Genomic DNA, 14696 nt, shown 5'->3' with positions numbered 1-14696 from the left:
CACGGTAAAAAAAGAAAGAGGTTGACATCAGAAAGACTTCCGAAACTAACCTGCCTCTCGTATAACTGGTAGCTGATGGATGTAGAAGCAGCACAAACTAAGCCTGTTGATCCCAAGGAAAAACCCACACCGAAGGAGTCCAAACAAAGACAAAATGGAAAGAAACCCAGTAGCCAGTGAGGAATTAGGTTCAGGATAATTTGAGGCAGAGTCAGAATTTGATGATTCTTCTTCCACTTATGAAGATCAAGAAACTGAGAACAATTTCTTAATATTTTTGCAGTAGGAAAGCATAATCTAAAGTACTAACTACAGACTAGCTAATTAATATAATATGCTTTATTCCAAAATGTTACTTTGAAGCTCGAATTTTCATTTTCTTTTATTGTGCACTAACTAAAGAACTAAACTCATTAAAGACGTAAAAAGCTACGTTTGTAGTCCAGTTTATTTCCTCTACTAACTCTCCCTTATATCTTCAGCAGCTTTTTCAACTTAGTTATCCAACCAATAGAGAAGCATTGTTGCTAAACACCTTCCCAATACAAGATATCAGCTTAACTTTTTACAAGCGCAGCTTATTAATTAATCTTTAAAATGCATAAATGCCTGGTCATTTATGATTTGGGCATTTGCCCAGATATTTATACTGGGCATTTGCCGCAATGTATAAATTCCTGCGCATTTTACGGCACTATACACCCCCATACAATTTCTCATTTCACCAGCTATCTATAGTGCTAAATAAGCGTTACGTCTTTGAAAAATATCTGTAGTTAGTTCTATAGAGATATATGTATGAAAGTATATTAAGCACACTCTTAAATACACAACTGGCCATTAAAATTGCTACACCACGAAGATGACGTACTACAGACGCGAAATTTAACAGACAGGAAGAAGATGCTGTGATATGCAAATGATTAGCTTTTCTGAGCATGCACACAAGGTTGGCACCGGTGGCGACACCTACAACGTGCTGACATGAGGAAAGTTTCCAACCGATTTCTCATACACAAACAGCAGTTTACCGGCGTTGCCTGGTGAAACGTTGTTGTGATGCCTCGTGTAAGGAGGAGAAATGCGTACCATCACGTTTCCGACTTTGATAAAGGTCGGATTGTAGCCTATCGCGATTGCGGTTTATCGTATCGTGACATTGCTGCTCGCGTTGGTCGAGATCCAGTAACTGTTAGGAGAATATGGGATCAGTGGGTTCAGGAGGGTAATACGGAACGCCATCTTGGATCCCAACGGCCTCGTATGACTAGCAGTCGATATGACAGGAATCTTATCCACATGGCTGTAACGGATGGTGCAGCCACGTCTCCATCCCTGAGTCAACAGACGGGGACGTTTGCAAGACAACAACCATCTGCACGAACAGTTCAACGACGTTTGCAGCAGCATGGACTATCAGCTCAGAGACCATGGCTGCGGTTACGCTTGATGCTGCATCACAGGCAGGAGCGCCTGCGATGGTGTACTCAACGACGAATCTGGGTGCAGGAATGGCAAAACGTGATTTTTTCGGATGAATCCAGGTTCTGTTTACAGAATCATGATGGTCGCATCCGTGTTTGGCGACATTGCGGTGAACGCACATTGGAAGCGTGTATTCGTCATCGCCGTACTGACGTATCATCCGGCGTGATGGTATGGGGTGCCATTGGTTACACGTGTCGGTCACCTCTTGTTCACATTGACGGCACTTTGAACAGTGGACGTTACATTTCAGATCTGTTACGACCCGTGGCTCTGTCCTTCATTCGATCCCTGCGAAACCCTACGTGTCAGCAGGATAATGCACGACCGCATGTTGCAGTTCCTGTACGGGCCTTTCTGGATACAGAAAATGTTCGACTGCTGCCCTGGCCAGCACATTCTCCAGATCTCTCACCAATTGAAAACGTCTGGTCAATGGTGGCCGAGCAACTGGCTCGTCACAATACGCCAGTCACTACTCTTGATGAACTGTGGTATCGTGTTGAAGCTGCATGGGCAGCTGTACCTGTACACGCCATGCAATCCCTGTTAGACTCAATGCCCATGCGTATCAAGGCCGTTATTACGACCAGAGGTGGTAGCTCTGGGTACTGATTTCTGAGGATCTGTGCACCCAAATTGCGTGAAAATGTTATCACATGTCAGCTCTAGTATAATATATTTGTCAAATGACTACCCGTTTATCATCTGCATTTCTTCTTGGTGTAGCAATTTTAATGGCCAGTAGCGTACTCTGCTCTTTGTTTGCTACCATTTACCAAGACTTCCTCCCAAGTCCAAAGAAAAATACAGTGACTCATTGACTCATTTCAGATGCAGTAATTTAAGGCGTAGCATGTACTAAACGCAAACTTATTGTAAATTATTCAATTTCGTCTGTGGCTTACTTAATTTGGTAGTATCGCAGTAGCTATCACCATTAACGAAAAGGTCGGTAGTTCATCATAAAGCTATAAGAAACGAAAGAATTAATTTTTTTTACCTAATAGTTTCTATAAAATTATTTGAAAAATGATGCAGAGCAGGTGACATGTGTATGAGACGCTGTTGGTGCTACAGTACTACTTCACCGTCTGATGGATCAACCATTCTCACTGTGCACCTGTGCTGCGCCGGACAGCACAGTCAGTCGCCACGCAGACTACCATCGGGTTCCTTTGGATCGACACACTAATGCGAAGCATGCTAGCTTCTGAAACAGGAAAGTGCATCACACACATATCGAATCTGTGGTGCGGATTAACGACCGTGGCTTGTGCAGTGGCAAGGTTGAGTATGGCTCTGAGCACTATGGGACTTAACTTCTAAGGTCCCTTAGAACTTAGAACTACTTAAACCTAACTTAGGACATCAGACACATCCATGCCCGAGGCAGGATTCGAACCTGCGACCGTACCGGTCGCGCGGTTCCAGTCTGTAGCGCCTAGAACCGCTCGGCCACCCCGGCCGGCGCTTGAGTGTGGTTTTTGGGCAGTTTCCCACGCTCGCTTAGCCAAATGCTAGGCTGTTCCCCATCTTCTACTTCAGAAAATACGATGCACAAATAGTTAAAATATACGCTAACACAGCGCGACTGCTACGGTCGCAGGTTCGAATCCTGCCTCGGGCTTGGATGTGTGTGATGTCCTTAGGTTGGTTAGGTTTAAGTAGTTCTAAGTTGTAGGGGACTGATGACCTTAGAAGTTAAGCCCCATAGTGCTCAGAGCCATTTGAACCATATGCGATAACATACAAAACGAAGTTTACACATTTCACAGAAGGGTAGTGCACATTACGTGAAAATCGAGTGGGGCCACATCGGGATTGTATGGAGGAGGATGATTGATGAAAGTGAAGCCAAAGTGTCGGACTGTGGCAGATGTCGAAGCGCCCGTGACTGGTATGGCATTGTCGTGCTGAAGGAGATGGTTCTCCTTGGTCCTTGTGCGGACGAACTCTTACAACTCGAACCTCGATTACAGCACGCTGCTTTTCACCCATCGACCGCGATGTTACATGCTGCAGATGGGAGGTCTCTAGCGCCAGAGAGCTTCAGATATGTAAATATGAGGAATAAATGTGTATAATGTTAATAATGTTTGTTTTATTTAAAATGCTTTAAGAGTTTTCATACAAAAATTCATAGCAATACTTTTTAGGACGCATTCGTACATCTACATCTACGTGATTACTCTGCTATTCACAATAAAGTGCCTGGCAGAGGGTTCAATTAACCACTTTCAAGCTGTCCCTCTACCGTTCCACTCTCGAACGGCACGCGGGAAAAACGAGCACTTAAATTTTTCTGTGCGAGCCCTGATTTCTCCTATTTTATCGTGATGATCATTTATCCCTATGTAAGTGGGTGCCAACAGGATGTTTTCCCAATCGGAGGAGAAAACTGGTGATTGAAATTTCATGAGAAGATCCCGTCGCAACGAAAAACGCCTTTGTTTTAATGATTGCCACTCCAATTCATGTATTTCATGTCTGTGACACTCTCTCCCCTATTTCGCAATAATACAAAACGAGCTGCCCTTCTATGTACGTTTTCAATGTCATCCGTCAGTCCCACCTGATGCATATCCCACACCGCACAGCAATACTCCAGAATAGGGCGGACAAGCGTGGTGTAAGCAGTCTCTTTAGTAGACCTGTTGCACCGTCTAGGTGTTCCGCCAATATCTACCCACAATATTATCTATGTGATCGTTCCAATTTAGGTTATTTGTAATTGTAATCCCTAAGTACTTAGTTGAATTTACAGCCTTCAGATTTGTGTGAGCTATCGCGTAATCGAAATTTAGCTGATTTCTTTTAGTACCCATGTGAATAACTTCACACTTTTCCTTATTCAGGGTCAATTGCCACTTTTCGCACCATACAGTTATCTTATCTCAATCATTTTGCAAGTCGTTTTGATCATCTGATGACTTTACAAGACGGTAAATGACAGCATCATCTGCAAAGAATCGAAGACGGCTACTCAGATTGTCTCCTATGTCGTTAATATAGATCAGGAACAATAGAAGGCCTATAACACTGCCTTGGGGAACGCTGGATATTACTTCTGTTCTACTCGATGACTTTCCGTCTATTACTACGAACTGTGACCTTTCTGACAGGAAATCACGAATCCAGTCGCACAAGTGAGGCGATATTCCGTAGGCACGCAGTTTAGTTAGAAGACGCTTGTGAGGAACGGTGCCGAAAGCCTTCTGGAAATTTAAATATATGGAATCAATTTAACATCCCCTGTCGATAGCACTTTTGTTTCCTCTCCGATGTGCTAAAGGATACATCGAAAAAGCTGATACTGCCTTTCGATTCATGTCTAAGCTTAAACGTGGTTAATGGGTACAACTGGTTAAGCTTATAGATTACTTCATCCAACAGCTATTTATTCCCTCTAATTAAAACTATACTGTAGTGATAAAGTATTTACTCTTTTCAGTCTGGTTACTTTTAACAAAATTCGTTATGAAATATTTTCGATACGAAACTCGTCAGACAGTTGGCCATCGAGAGATGGGAAGACCATCATGTACGCTGTAAGGAATATTGTAACACTAGTTCAAACTTACGGTGTAAGAAAAACACTAAAACGCACCCAAGCAAAGCATGGTATAAATTCGTGATATCATAGGCGTAAATCACACAGCAGGTAAAGGGTCGTTGTTAAATACGCTAGAAGAGTTGAAGATATTTACGGGAAAAAAGAAACCCGCAAAAATTTTAAATTTGCAGAGTGAATTCAATTTGAACGGATATTTCCGATTATTCGATGAGGTGTTACAGAAGACTGGTGGCACGTGATTTTTTGCATATCGGTATTACTCTTACGTTCCCAAATCAGGTATGATAATTTCCACAGTTTACCTCTGATCATATGCCCCACTAATACAGCTAAGCCCGCATCTCGTGGTCGTGCGGTAGCGCTCTCGCTTCCCACGCCCGGGTTCCCGGGTTCGATTCCCGGCGGGGTCAGGGATTTTCTCTGCCTCGTGATGGCTGGGTGTTGTGTGCTGTCCTTAGGTTAGTTAGGTTTAAGTAGTTCTAAGTTCTAGGGGACTGATGACCATAGATGTTAAGTCCCATAGTGCTCAGAGCCATTTGAACCATTTGAATACAGCTAAAGCAATTTGAGTATGGTAATGAACGGCATTTTTAACCCACTAACGTGTTTCCAGCAGCATAACGATTGTGAGTTACTGCGTTGTGAACTGACTTCCAGTGACTACCTTTATCCGATGTTACGTTCTTGTTAAATATAGTAATTTTGACGTATCTGCTGACGGTTGAGTTTGGAGCAAATCAGAGAAAGAAAAACGCGTCAACGTGCATTTCAGATCGCGTCAGAGATGTTTATTATTAACAGCTTGTTCACTAGGTGGCGTGAAAGCGCACATGGTTTCTCGCAGACGAGGAACTGTAATTAATCTGGTGATCGGGGCGTTAACTCACCTGGAACTGGTTACAATACCGTCACTTGCGACTTTCTACCTGGCAGTGCACTGTGTGACATTACACTGAATCACACAGGAAGTGTCTTTCAAGCGACTCGATCACAATTCGCGTCACAAACGCGTTCCTTTTGAGTAGCTCCTCATGCAGACGACATAATAAATAAAAATCCATGTGAGACTAAACTCACTGGCTCACAAGCTAGCACTCGACACATTAAAATTTGTGATCATTTGTGTTGAAAAGTTGTACGGAGGAATTCCCCCACTTGTTGCCATATTATTTCTATACATGATCTGCAGTTCAATAGCAACAGGAGGGTATTGTTAAATCATGGTCAGTTTTTTCCCCTGTTACTGGGCAGCTGAGGCTGTACGCTCTATTTCTAATGTTGTTGTTAATAAGATTCTAGACTATAATTTAAATTATGTATAACTTGGCTCGAAGCTTATAATTTATTTCACTAAGGATTTTTCTGTTGATCATTCTTGTTTTTGAGTATCGTATTTAAGAGAAACATTAAATAATTACGTAGGTTTACATAGAACCTATTTACCAGTTTTCGACGATCTAATACTATATAATGATCGTTTGTTGCAGTGACAAATATATGAATGCTGTTGAAGCCGCCAGATACGCCGTGATGGATTATCTGGACACCGACAACATGATGTTCGTGGCTCGCAGAATATTAGCGTCTCTGCTGGTACTTGCTGCAGTGTACTACTTGATAGCCATGTTCTTTGAGCCTGCAGAAGCTGTTCGCACGGCACAAAGTCAGCGCACTTCCTCGTGTTCATCAGATAAGCTGGACGATTTATGCTAGTTAAAGCGGCGAGCACATCTACCCAAATACTCACTGAGTTTAATGGTAAAAAAGATTCGTTTTATTAATATTAAATTTTGTAATGTATAGGAGTTTGTGTAGTGAATATTTATGTTCCGTTATATACAAGTGGACAGCAGAAAATAAGTTACGTGTGTCGTCCCCCACTAAGACTATTCCGCGAACAAGGTTCAACCCTTGTCGTCCCAAGTGCGGTCTCGCACACCGCTAGCGTTTATTGTTACTCTGTTGCTAATGAATAGGGGTGGGGCAGGTGATTGCAGCGTTGTCTGGTTGTTCTTTCCCGAAGCTGCTGTTGTTTCCTACGTCAGTGACCCCTTGAACGTGACGTGGACCTATACCATTACTGCTTCTTTCGAGCTAGCGGTCTCTGAGACCGCACCTGGAATTTTTGCGTTGTGAATTCAGTAGCCAGGTCTTCGTCTACTGTTCGTGTTAGAGATCCTGACTTCGAGGGTACTGTTTTAAAATGGGTTGAGGACAGTTTAGGACATAATGGTGGATCAGACGTGCCAACGACATTGAAAGGGAACATAATTATCAATCGGAACAGTATGAAAACGAAGAAGAACTTGTTTTGCCACCTGCAAATTCCTTGAATGCAGCAAGTGATGAGAATGATGAGGACGGAAATGTAGAGACAAGTTGCAGCTAAACACTCTGCTAGAAACGTATTTGGTCGAAACAAATGTCGCTGGTCGTCAAAGTCTCTTCTAAAGCGATCTCGTGTTCTGCAGCACATCATCATCCATTTTCCGACAGTACGACCACCTACTCAAGTAGGTAACCATCAAGATCCTCTCACAATTTGGAATCTGCTTATAACTGACGATATTTTGAGTATGATATTGAAATGGAATAAAGTAAAAGTAAACAAAGAAAAACCTGAAAACGATCCAAATGTTTGGTATGAAGCTCATTTATCTGAACTAAAAGCATTTTTCGGTTTACTACAAATATTTTATTCACTTAGTTTCAAATCAAGCAGATTACGAATTATTTTATGCTACAGATGGTACATAACGTGATACACACCGAAAAGCCAAAGAAACTGGCACACGTTCCTAATATCATGTAGAGCCCTCGCGAGCTGGCAGAAGTGCCGCAACACAACGTGGCATGGACTCGACTAATGTCTGAAGTAGTTCTGGGGGGAACTGACACCATGAATCCTGTAGGGATGTCCATAAATCCGTAAGAGTACGAGGCGGTCAAGATCTCAGCAGCACAAGGCATCCCGGATATGCTCAATAATGTTCATGTCTTGTGGCCAGCGGAAGTGTTTAAACTCAGAAGAGTGTTCCTGGAGCTACTCCGTAGCAATTCTGGACGTGTTTTGTGTCGCACTGTCCTGCTGGAATTGCCCAAGTCCGTCGGAATGCACGATGGACATGAATGGACGCAGGTGATCAGACAGGATGCTTACGTACGTGCCACCTGTCAGAGTCGCATCTAGATGTATCAGGGGTCCCATATCACTCCAACTGCACATGTCCCACACCATTACAGAGCCTCCACCAGCTTGAACAGTCCCCTGCTGATATGCAGGGTCCCTGGATTCTTGAAGTTGTCTCCGTACATGTCCATCCGCTCGATCTGAAACGAGACTTGTCCGACCAGGAAACATGTTTCCAGTCATCAACAGTCCAATGTTGGTATTGGCGGGCCCAAGCGAGGTGTAAAGCTTTGTGTCGTAGACGTCAAGGGTACACGAGTTGACCTTCAGCTCTGAAAGCCCAAGCCCATAGCGATGATATTTCGTTGAATGGTTCACACGCTGACACTTGTTGCTGGCCCACCACTGAAATATGCCGCAGTTTGCAGAAGGGTTGTACTTCTGTCACGCTGAACGATTCTCTTCTTTATAGCTGCAATATGATATAGTAAACATTAAGTTGCAAAATGTTACGAAGGTTAATATAACGAATGTCGATGTAGGTGGCTGAGGTATCATCAAAACGCGCCATGGAAGTAGTCATCAATCAGCCATATGTGAACACATTTCACTATCAGGCGCGATGCTTTTAAAGGTGATGCGCTACTCATTACCAAATGGACTTGCTATATTTCTGTAAGTCAGAGTGATATAAACGATAATCTTGATTTGGGAAACTTCACATGAAAAGACTTGATGGAAAGACAGTGAAATTATGTCTCACATCTGTGGTGTTTGAGGTACTGTGATTATACTTGCGGTCCTCAGACTGATTTGTGGATGTTGACTGGTCTAGCATTAATTCTGTAATATCTCATGACATTCCTTTTTCTTAAAGCGAATGTTTGGGTCATTATTGCAGTGAAAGTAGTAGGAATCTCAAAAGCTGCACTGAATTTCACTGTTACAAAAAATAGCAATGTTAAAATCCCCCTATTTACGGAGATTATTGCTAATGGCGCAATGAGGCAGCATTAAAAGATACAATGTAAGCCGGTCTCTTATCAAACAGTCAGCAATCCATCGAGTGGAGGCAGATGGTATTACTCCTGCAGTTTGTCCAACATAGTCCCCCGTATGCAACTTACGGTGTTAGCATATATAGGTGCAGTAATCAGTTATGTATCTCGGCAGGAAGACTTACAATTTTGAACTTTTTCAATCGAAGAAACCAGATCGGAACCACTACACCGAGACTGCAGATACAAACAAAAATGTGGAGAATCTAAAGTACACATTTTCCTCCGGGAACTGCAATTTAATGTATTACCAAGTTATGTAAAGTGTCACTTTGACGGTCCGCTGCATTACTAATGCACTGATCACCAAAACAACGCGTTGAAAATTATCGCCCTCTAGCTGCCAGAAAAGGACTCGGTAAACATAAATGAACCTGCATTCGGAAGGATGACGGCTCAAATCTGCGTCCATCCATCCAGATTCAGATTATCTGTGATTAAATCAGTCCGGGAAAATGACGGGTTCCTTTGGAAGGGCACGACCGATTTCCTTCCCCATCAGTTTGAACTTGTGCACTCGGTGTCAACGGGATGTTAAATTCTAATTTTCCTTTTGTAAACATATAGACTGCAAGTCGGCCACCAACATGTTATAAGGGTAGAGTCTCCACATTTATCGGACGATGAACGGGAAACAACAGAAAGATGTTTCTGGGGTCTCGGGCGGTGGCAAATTGGCTCCCATCGTCTTCCAGTGATAAAACATAATAGCGTATTCTAAGTGAGAATATTGGTTCTAATTATAACAGAATACTTCCGACCTAGTTTTCTTTTTTTAAATTATGTTTTCAAAATTGCAGAACTATGTATTAAAAGTCTGCAAACTAAAGGAAGGGAAGGAAGATTAAACGTACCGTCGACACCGCTGCCATTAGACACGGAGTACGAGCTCGCATTACAGGAGGATGGGAAAGGATATCAGCGGTGCATTTTCAAAGGAATCACATCGCAATCTGCCTGGAATGATTTAGGGAAATTACAGAAAACCCAAATCTGGGTGGTGGGTTGCGAATTTGAACCGTCGTCCTCGCGAATGCGAGTCCAGTGCGCTAACCATTGCACCACCTGGCTCGGTCAAACTGGATAACTTCCCCCCTCCCCTCCCCCCTGAAAATGTGGAGCTTAATTTAAAAAAAAAATCACTTATTGACATTTCAGGTTAACAAGTACACGCTGCCATGACGCCGCAGCATGTGTGATGTGGAAGCGGCGGATAGAAACAATTTCGTTAAATGTAAACCAACAAGAAATCTGTCGTTCCCCGAGATTACAGAAGTAGTTGATTTAATGAAACTATATTGTGTCCACATGAAAGAACCAGTGCAATAAAAAAATGTACGACATAAATACATGCAGTTTACAGCATCATATAAAGCAACACAAACAGCTTTGTACCAAAAATTAATATACATCCACGTGGGCTCCTTTTGTAAACTGTAAAATGTCTAGACGATACTCCATCTCAACACAAGCATGGCTGGGTGTTGGAGGCTGTTATATCCACAATCTTTCTGCGAGCTTCGCCAAGATGACGTACAGGCAATGCCTACTCAATGTCTTTCACGTAACATCACAGGAAGAAATCCAGAGGAGCTATTGCCTGAGATCACATGCTCAGTCAGTTGGTAGTAAATTCGCGGTGAAGCTAAAAGTCGTTCCGCTTCAGTGCTTGCGCAGTTTGGGCTTTACCAACGTGAAAGCGAAATCATTGATGCAACACCTTGTGAACTACTCAGCGAGGGATGCTTAGCCCTCCTTATTCTCGGCAAACTGAGTTTGATGGGCTTCTTTCGAAGGTCTCCCTGATCTGCTGTACCATTTCAACAGATGTGCGTTTTCTGCCAGTACCTGATTCTCTGTTTACACTCCCAGTGGCTGTGAGCTTTCCACACCAAGCCTGATCATCTTAAGGTCTGGTGGCTGCCTTTGAAATACATGTCAGTAATTTCTTTTGGCACCAATGGGTGACTCCGTTTCTGCATATCACGCCGCGCATTGAGCTCTGTCGTGAGGTTTCAGTACTTCTACAGCATCTGAAAAAAAAAATCGTTTGGAAAAAAGGGTACACAAAACTTTTTGAGTTTCTTTATGTAAGGCCACAAAGCTCAACTATCTATGTCTCAAAGCTCTTTTTTCTAATTTTTCTTCTGCAGATGCATTATCCCCCAAGAATACTCGAGACCAGTAGCATGATCGGTCGTTAGTCCATTGCTTTTCAGGACAGCGATTCTGTGTTCAGTCCAAACCACTGGCTTAAGCTCTTGAGCCAGAATAAACTTCTACGTGATGGAGCAAGTCAGCCATTAATCTTTTTTTGAAGTGTTAGTTGCATCAGGTTGTATTTGTTATTGCACATTATATGACCAAAGTATTTCAGTTTTTTTTCTCTTGATGGTATTGAGAATTTCTAAATCTTTGTTCATAACCAGCAGTGACTCCACATTTGTAACTTTCTCTGCCCACACATTTGGAAATCAAGCATGTTTTGTGTAGACTCTATAGTTTTGTCACACAAAGTCATTGGCCAAGGTAGTCAGGCAATCCAATCTTTACTGACTTCTGAAAAGCATTTGACACAGTACCACCCACACACCCAATTATCATCCAAAGTACGGTCGTATGTTGTATTAGACGAAATTTGTGACTGGACTGAGGATTTCTTGGTAGAGAGGACGAAGCATGTTACTTTGGATGGAGAGTCTTTCAGAGATGTAAAGGTTACTTCAGGAGTTCCACAGGGAAGTGTTTTGGGACTCTTACTGCCCATGTTTTATATGAATGACCTTGGAGACAATATTAATATTAACCTCAGGCTTTCTGCAGATGATACAGCTACCTGTAATGAAGTACTGCCTGGAAAGAGCTGCGTAAATATTCAGTCTAACGTTGGTAGGATTCAAAGTGGTGTAAAGATGGGCAACTTGCTTTAAATGTTGAGAAATGTAAAATTTTACTCTTCACAAAATGGATGAAAGTAGTATCCTATCATTACACATCAATGAGTCTTAGTGGGAACCATTCAACTCAGACAAATACTTGGGTGTAACACTTTGTAAGGATATGAAATGGAAGGATCATGTAAACTCAGTCATGGGTAAAGCAGGCGGCAGGCTTGATTGGTAGGATACCAGGGAAATACAATACAAATAAGGCTGCTTACAGAACTAGCATGTGGCCCATCCTAGGATACTGCTCAATGGTAAGGGAACGCGTACCAGATGGGACTAACAGGGGATATTGAATGTGTACAGAGAAGGACAGCACGAACGTTCACAAATTTGTTTGACTTGCGGGAGAGTGTCATTGCGATGTTGAAAGAACTGAACTGGCAAACACTTCAGGATCGACACAAACAAAGCCTGGAAAATATATTTAGTAAGTTTTAAGGATCATTTTAAAGTGATGAATCTATCAGTACAATGCATCCGCCTGCGTAATGCTCCCATAGGGCTCACAATGACAGGTCCAGACAACAGCCTGCACAGAGGAGTAAAAGCAACCATTTCTTGCTGTAACTCATCTTTTGGACATAATTTAAAAGTAGCAACAGCCCTGTGAGAAAATGTTGTTACATCCATTATGGCCAGCTTGTTAACATGGGAGGCGATGTACGACCTCAAATGTTGCGTTACGTCAAACTGGGATGGCAAGCTTCAGTGGGCTTCAGATTGGGGGCGCAAGTGATTATCATTAAAACAGTTTATGACCAGTGCATCCTAGCATGGTTGCAAGATGGTCAAAGAACGAATCCACCGAAAGGGAAGATCAGAATAGCTCAAAGGTGTGTGCTGGGCTTACAAACAGAGGAAGACTGAATGAGAAGTTGTGTAATATTCTGTAGAATCTGTCTTACACTGTGTGACACATCTGCCCAGGAACTGACTTACATCTTCAGTGGAATGGTGTTGCCAGAAGCAAGGATAAGACACACTCTTCACCACATTAAAACAAAGCACGCCTGTATGAAACAGACTCTCAAAGCTCTGTCAGGAACCAGGAGCTACCGACAAAGTTTACAGTCATCGTGTGACTAGGGCCTGCCGTCGGGTAGACTCTTCGGCGGGTGCAAGTTTTTTGATTTGACGCCACTTCGGTGACTTGCACGTCGATGGGGATGAGATGATAATGATGAGGACAACACAACACCCAGTCCCTGAGTGGGGAAAATCTCCGACCCAGCCGGGAATCGAACCGGAGCCCATAGGATTGACACTCTGTCGTGCTGACCCCTCAGCTACCGGGTTCGGACCGTTCACAGTCGAATTGTCCATTAAGACTGAGATTGCATTCAGAAATTAAATCTGCACTAAACACTGTAAGCAATACATAGATATGTTTATACCTTTAGAAGCAATTGTGCAGAAAATTGCAATGGGATTCAGAAAAATGCGTTTATTCATCAATGTTGATGAATACTCTCACCGTGATGGAGGGCAGCGGTATTTACAAACTTAGCTGCAGGAACAGCAAGTCATCTTATGTGGTGAGAATTAAATGAAACTTTAAGAGCAGATTTTACCAGCATTCAAAATGCTCCTGCTTGTATATAGCATGTCCTTGTTGCTGAGATAGCTATGTATACGGTTTGTTCTTTGACTCATTTGCATGTGTTAAAATGTATTCTAATTATAGGCAAACAGCAGGGCCACATAAGCCAAAATTGGTATGAAACTTCTGTTACTGCTTCGAACAACGTAAAACCTTCACTTGAACTATTTTTTTTTTGTGTACATGGTGAGAAAAATATTTCTCATGAAACTGACACACAGAGGGAAAAGATTTTGTAAGACATACAATTCAAGGTTTTAAGAACAGTGTGGGTAGTATGGCCCATACAACAAAACATAGGTCTTTAAACAAAAAGGACATTTTTGTGCATCACAGACAAATTAATCTGTTTGTGTATCAAAAATACAAGATACTAAAAAAAGCAGCTGATTGAAAAACCTCTCAGCTTGTGTTTCATCGAACCTGATACAATGCATTAAACTTGTGGAGTAAAGTTTTCTGTAAGACAGTTCTGGATGGTTCTTCATTAAGTTTTGATAGAAATTTTTACTGCCAATTTCTTTTCGATGTTAAATTCTTAAGGGATGTTTAAATTTTCCGCCAAATTGTGAGCCAACTTTTGACATTCAGTTCTAGCTAGCGGCTTTAACCTGGCCTCTAAAACAGTGCTTTAATCTTTGATTTCTAACTTTCTTCAATATCAGTTTTAAGAACCCTATCTTGAGGTGTCATAGATGTCTGCTGATTCGCTATGATGATTTTAATTCCCTTTGCATTGTAGTTGTTGGAACATTACCACTATTGGCAGCAGCCGTTTCAGTCATTTCACCTTCCAAAACACTTGAAACAACTTGCTTCATTGTAGTCTCAAACCAATCTCCTCAGCCCTCACTGTCAAGCATCTTCTTCAACCTTAATACTGTGCCTTAAAAACAAA

General features: G+C 42.2%; 1 protein-coding gene across 1 annotated transcript in view; it reads left to right on the top strand.

The window, feature by feature from the left end:
• Window positions 1-14696, top strand: part of LOC126188791 (inositol 1,4,5-triphosphate receptor associated 1-like) — a 396777-nt gene that overhangs the window by 373707 nt on the left and 8374 nt on the right. Inside the window, exon 13 of the mRNA XM_049930405.1 lies at window positions 6550-6820. Within this exon, the coding sequence (XP_049786362.1) occupies window positions 6550-6775 (226 nt within the window). The 3' untranslated portion in view covers window positions 6776-6820. The remainder of the gene's footprint in view (window positions 1-6549; window positions 6821-14696) is intronic.

This window comes from Schistocerca cancellata, chromosome 5 (genome assembly GCF_023864275.1).
Source record: "Schistocerca cancellata isolate TAMUIC-IGC-003103 chromosome 5, iqSchCanc2.1, whole genome shotgun sequence".
In the NCBI taxonomy this organism is placed as follows: Eukaryota; Metazoa; Arthropoda; class Insecta; order Orthoptera; family Acrididae; genus Schistocerca; species Schistocerca cancellata.
Note: the sequence above shows the minus strand (reverse complement) of the source record. Positions and strands in the feature narration are given on the sequence as shown.